At 37.1% G+C, this 6365-nt stretch overlaps 1 protein-coding gene across 1 annotated transcript in view; it reads left to right on the forward strand.

The window, feature by feature from the left end:
• LOC104538853 (mineralocorticoid receptor-like) overlaps positions 1 to 5253 on the forward strand; it is a 36907-nt gene extending 31654 nt beyond the window's left edge. The window contains exon 5 of the mRNA XM_010182209.1: positions 1490 to 5253. Coding sequence (XP_010180511.1) covers positions 1490 to 1645 — 156 coding nt within the window. The 3' untranslated portion in view covers positions 1646 to 5253. The remainder of the gene's footprint in view (positions 1 to 1489) is intronic.
• Positions 5254 to 6365: the final 1112 nt, after the last annotated feature.

A 6365-nucleotide genomic window follows, 5' to 3' on the forward strand; every position in this document is an offset into this window, starting at 1 on the left:
ATATGCGAACTTCAGACCTAGATGCACTTCATTCATGGGTGTCTCAAAAGTCACCTTGCCTCTGTCTCTGTACTAACCTGTTTTTCTTAAAGGAAAGATTACAAGGGATCCAACTTGCAAGGCTTCAGGAGATTCATTTGGATCACACCAACAAAAAAAAATCTAGTCTTGAAATATAGTAATATTAGTAATAGTAATATACTAATAGTAATATTATCTTACTATTAAAGATCATGAACAAGTGCATGTCAATTGAGCCTTGAGATTGATTTTGCCACGTTTTTATCATTAAAATAGAAGTAATTCCCCCGGCTGTGATGCTGGAAGAGGTCTTCTCCTCTTCACAGTTCTCTTGCTCTAGTGGCATGTTGTTTTATAGCAAAGACAAGCTGCAGTTCACCATTTTGTTTGGAGAAAATAGCACAAAACAAATTAAAATGGTCAAAAGCCAAAATTGATGTTCATTCTTGTGGTGTGGTTAAGTTTCCCATAATGTATAGATCAAAATGAAGCTTTTTGGCAGTTGCCACTGGGGAGGAGTGTGATAGGGTTTCACCTGTGAAAACCTTTGGCAGCCAGAGGCAGGCAGGGGACTGCTGCTGCTCGGTGTGCACTGTGGTGCCGCTCTGCCGGTGGACGTGGTCCTGTGCTAACAGATAACCCAGCACTTGTGTTACAGATCAAAGCTTCCCTTGCCAGCACTGAAGGACTTCTTAAGAATTTTTATCTTTAAAATGCTCAGCATCATGCTTACTCCACTGAGAGAAAGCAAAAGTGTGCTGTTAGCCACAACTACACAACTAGAGAACTCAGTGTTTGTTGGTTGGTTTGATTTTGTCTTTTAAAAGATAAATACTTCCTTAAATATTGCCTCTGTAGTTTCATGAGCAGAAAAGAAGTTTGGGGTGCATGTATTAAAAATGCATTTGTATACAAATAGAAATGCTGTATCAGCTGAACAATTTCATATAGACTGCGATGCCATAAAACCTGAAATGCTACAGTGTGAAACAGCATTCGTGTTGTTCAGCTAAAAACATCAACTGCTCTGGCAGTTGGAGGTTGTGGCCCTGGAGAGTGCACTGAAGTTAACTAAATAATCTGATTTAATGAACGTGTATCCAGCTGCAGTTTAGAGACAGAGCACTGTAGGGCTGATCTTTTCCCTCTGAGCAGGCAGCTTTATTTTCATAGACATTGGGTACCTGAAGTTTTCATGGTGGCCAGTTGCCTGTTAGTGAAATGAAAAGTGCAGGTATGCTGAAAAATCCCATCAGTGGTATCTTGGTTTTTCCTAGTTAGCTGATTTTAAGTAGCGCTTTGGGATTCGAGTTCTTTTGCTTGCTTTTTAACCCCTGCAAATGGTCTGCCAAGTCAGAGTAAGATGCCATTTCTTGGTAATAATCTAAGGTAATACCTCGGTGAAGCTGTTGTTTGCATGTGAAATTCTCTGTGTTTTTCCTAAAAAGTGTTTCTTTCTGTATTTCAGCTTGTTAGTGACTTACTGGAATTCTGTTTCTACACCTTCCGAGAGTCTCAGGCACTGAAAGTAGAGTTTCCAGCCATGCTGGTGGAAATCATCAGTGACCAGCTACCAAAGGTGGAATCTGGGAATGCCAAGCCCCTGTACTTTCACAGGAAGTGATAGAAAATGTCTTAAATGGAAGAACTTTGCCTTAAGTTTCCCTGTGTTATTCCACACCCATGAAGGACCCAAGAAACCATATTTTAAACATGCTATTTACACTTGTTCAGCAGTCTCTGAATAGTCTAAAATCATGTGAAGGGTTTGGGGAATGGAAAGCAGTTGACTTGGATTTGGCAAGACCTAGGTGTTTGGAAATTACCCCATAACCCCGAAACATTTAGAAAATGTTCCTGTTCCTCTGGATGAAAAGCCATATCTAGTCAATAACTCTTTGATTTTGATATTTTAACAGATGGAGTTTTAAATATGCCATGTAGTTTCTGGTATTGTTTGCTTGTTTTAAAAGGGTTCAAGAACTAATGAGAACTTTTTAAAGCTTACCCTTGGTTTGCACATAAAACGTAAAGTCAATATGGGGCATTAATATTCTTTTCTTGTAAAAAAAAATAAAAACTAAAAACTATACACACACACACACACACACACACACACACACACACACACACACCCAAACATGTAAAGTAATAACAGAACATTTGGTGTGGAATACTCTGTTATCCCCACCTGTGGCATTTGTTATCCCATGTTATCCCATCATAGATGATATACACTGTGGTAAGTGTCCAGTTACTATTTAATTAAAAAGGATAAGATGTGAAAACAAATGCCCTGGTATCAATTTATAGTATCTATTGTGCTGGCTTTACAAATAATTTTTTGCAGTCTTTTGCTGTACTGTACATTGCTGTATGTATAAATTGTGAAGGACCTGAAATAAGGTGTAAGGAACTTTTGTAAATGAGACAAAAAATCTTTAATGGTTAATAGGATGAATGGGAAAGTATTTTTGAAAGAACTCTATTTTGCTGGAGACTATTTAAGTACTATCTTTGTCTAAACAAACAAGGTAATTTTTTTGTAAAGTGAAATGTTCTGCATGCATAATGAACCGTTTACAGTGTATTTAAGAAAGGGAAAGCTGTGCCTTTTTTAGCATCATATCTAATTTACCATCCTAAAGTATCTGTTGTAAATAACCACACTTAACCTTTTCAGTTGTATTTAAGACTTTCTCCTTTCCTCTCTATTTTCCTCCCTTTTGTCTCGCTTGCAAGCGTACGTGACTTGAGCACATCTTAGAAATCCTGCTTCATCTTTCCGTAGGAACCTAACACTCTGTTGTGTTTGCCACTTTACGAAGGTTTCATTTAACAAGACAAATCACGGTCTCTCCAAAGCTTTTGCCAGCTTAATGAGGTAGTGAGTTTTTGCCCTCTGCTCCCTTTCTCTCAGGGGAACAGGGGTGAATGAGATGTTGAATGATTTTTCTTTTTTTATTAAGGTTTCCCAGGTTGTTGGTTTTTTTTTTTCTTTTGAATACTGGATACATAAAACTTCTTAAAAGGTCAGATTATTATTTCAGGTGGGGGAGAGCAATTTCTGATTATGATGAAGGGAACATGCAGATCATTACAGTAAGTATATCGAACAGATTTGTACTGGTGAGAGGGGTGGTAAGGTACTGCTAAGGGCAGATTAGCTGAGTAGAATTTTTAGTGGTAAGCCGTATGTAATTTTGTAAGCATTTTTGTAATAATCAGAATACATCTGAAAAGACAAATGTTCGCACTACAAGTTCAACTCAGTTGGTCTGAATTTGTCTCAAAAATGTTTTCTCTAGAGTAAGACTGTGAAGAAAAGCTTTTTGAGGTGACTTTCACTGTTTCACAATGTATAAGCAAATACTGAATTTTGGAGTAGAATAGAGGACAGGTGAACTTTTCTGAGGCTCAACTGTTGCTGCCATATGCTCATTTAAGTAGAATAGTTTTTCAGAGTCCTAATCTGTAGTGTTCTCTCTGGGTGCTGCTGGTGTTTTTGAGCTCTATAGTTTGTCCCTTGGCTGGTCAGAATGTAGCATTTCTTTCCAACGGTGGTCGAATTAAGACTTCTACACCCTTTCTGAGTCCAAATTTTGAGGTGCGCTTTGGTGCACTGAAGACAGTCAGTGCTGCTTGTCTTTTTAAATGACACCTGCCTTATGCAATGGGTAATCTGTAAAGACTGTATTCAGAGAGGTTTTTTTTATATATAAATATATACATACATAGATTATTTGCATTTTGGAAGTCTAATTCATAGGCGGATCTTTAAATACTGACCTGCACAGCAATATGAAAGCCAAACTTCTAACGTTAGATACACAGCATGCAGACTGGTTGTTTACAGTAAAGAAACAGTCGTACATCCATCTTTCCATTTACATTTTTTTAAAGTCTAAAAATAGAAAATTTCCAAGCCAGGTTCTGGGTGAATACAGTCTGCAGCAGCTTTTTATATTAACAAAGTTACTGCCTCCTTTTCTGTCTCAGAGTAACTTTGCTTGATTAAAATAGCAAAGCCATATTCTACATTCACTGTTAAATGCCTGTCCCAGTCCAAATTGTTGTCTGTTTGCTCCTATTTTTGTACCTTATTACTTTTAATCTTGGTTTGGTACAATTCATAATTCACAGAAACTTCATATAATTAAACACACTAAATTAGTTTTAAAAAGCAATTTATATCTTTATGCAAAAACGTATGTCTGTCTTTGCAAACAACTGTAAGCAGATTATAATAAATCCTTTACTTTAATCACCTGTTGTTTATGAAACCATTCATTGATTATAATTTTTTGCTAGAGATCATGGAAGTAATAGATACAATTGGATATAGATGTTGTAAGAGGCAGTATTCTCTTATCAAGGACACTTAAGCAGAATAGCCATCACTTTTTTATCTAAACCTGTGTACAGCAGAAAAAGAAAACAACCCTAGTTTTTAGCTACCGGGAAGTTACGTTCTTTTGCATTTGTTTAGAATGAAATAGGCATTTGTCTCCTGCAAAATACAAGACAAACTAAAACATCTTTTAGAAGTGGGCTTCTGTTCATTGAGCTAAATTATTTTGTTGTAAGAAGGAACGGGGATATACAGCAAGAGCATTGTATACACAGTTAAAAATGTAAAATAGTGTTAATGTACTGCAGTGGGTATTTCAGGAATACTACACCGTGCAACTGAACAGTTGCGCAAAATAAAATAGAAAAGACTAAAGTTTGCAATATCAAAATCTTATTAAAAGGATACTTTACAATCAATAATGCAGAAAGCTAATTCACAGGGTGGTGTTTTTCACTGACTTGTTTAAACATTTATGAAATTAAACAATTCTACAGTTAATGCACTTTTAATTGTTTAATAAAGATTTGACTTTTTCTTTTTTTGGAGCAATGTTTTCAGCTGGAGGTCAATAAGATAGACAGCAGTTCTGAGGCCAGGAAGCTCAGAGGAATGTTTCAGTAATTGTGGAGTTTAAATAGATTCCTGGATGAAAAATAAAAGCAGCCAGCAGTATGGTGTAAACAGTAAAATCTATGCATAATGATGCATTTATAATTAGGGGTTTGCTTCTGTATGTTTAAAGCTTTTTAAATAAATAGAAAATATTGTTTGGTCTTTATGTTAATGTCTGCAAGTACCTATTTTTCTTTTTGCCATTTTTTTTCCTTTTTTAATACAAATTGTACAAATATACATGAATTAAACTGGTTTGATTGCAAGTATTTCCTGCATTTTAATCTCAGCTGCTGGTGCAGCGGTGTCCTTAGAGACAAGCTTCTGTGCATCTAGAAATGATATTAAACAACATAAAGTAAGTAACAACGTCATAGAACATCTTTCTTCATACATCTAGGAATTTGGATTTATCAAGCGCTGTTAATTTGGATGATACAGCACAGACGATGGCTCCAGCCAGAGAGCAGCTCATGACACTGCAGAATAAGGAACGCCCAACCTTGAGGAGCTCGGTTCCCTTAATGGGGGTAACTGTGTTTGCCAAACACGGTGCTGATGCTGGGACACCCACAAGCTCCATCCCACTCCAAGGAACAAACCCAGCAACCTTCAATAGCCGGACCAGTCTGGCCTCCAGTTTTGGTTACCCTAGAGCTGCTGTACCATTGACTAAAGTGAAAATTGTCTCTCATGGAAATGGGGATTCACTGGTTCCCATACACAGGATTTCCCCAGTGATTGCATCAAACTGCTTTCTCAGGTCAAGTCTTTTCCAATCATAATTACAGTAAGGAAGTGAGAAGGGGAAATAAAACCCTTGCGATCTCGGTTTGTTCTGAGCACTATCTCAAGTATCGTGCTAAGTTCTGCACGAAGCTTGGTCTGTGGTGCGAGACCACCATTTAATTGCACTTCATTTCTTTTAATAATGAGTTACAGGCACTTTTTATTGCCAAAAATCCTTGCACCTGCCTTCTACTTGCTGAATTGTCAGAAGGAAAGAATAGTAGAGGTTCAGTAGTGTTAAGAAAAAAATTCCCATATGCTTAGAAGCAGATGTATGCGTCATATGCCGTTCTAGAAATAAGAAACCGCAACCACTACTTAAAAACACAACGAAACTTGTAATCTGACCTCAAGCTGGGACACTGCTTGTTTTCAGGTATCTACAGAGTCTGGGAGTTTACCAAGATAGAAAGGCATGAAAAAATGCCCTTTCATTTCAAAGATTTTGCCAGGTAAAACATGCCTTACTGTAAGGTTTTTAAAAGACCACTTTAATTCTGTGTGTCAATAGGATGAAGTTTATTTGGTGCTTACCTGGGGTTACTGCAAGCATAAATAAGGGCACACGGTTGAACTCTGATGTAGAAAA

The sequence above is a fragment of the Mesitornis unicolor genome, unplaced genomic scaffold, assembly GCF_000695765.1.
Source record: "Mesitornis unicolor isolate BGI_N332 unplaced genomic scaffold, ASM69576v1 scaffold1394, whole genome shotgun sequence".
Lineage (NCBI taxonomy): Eukaryota > Metazoa > Chordata > Aves > Mesitornithiformes > Mesitornithidae > Mesitornis > Mesitornis unicolor.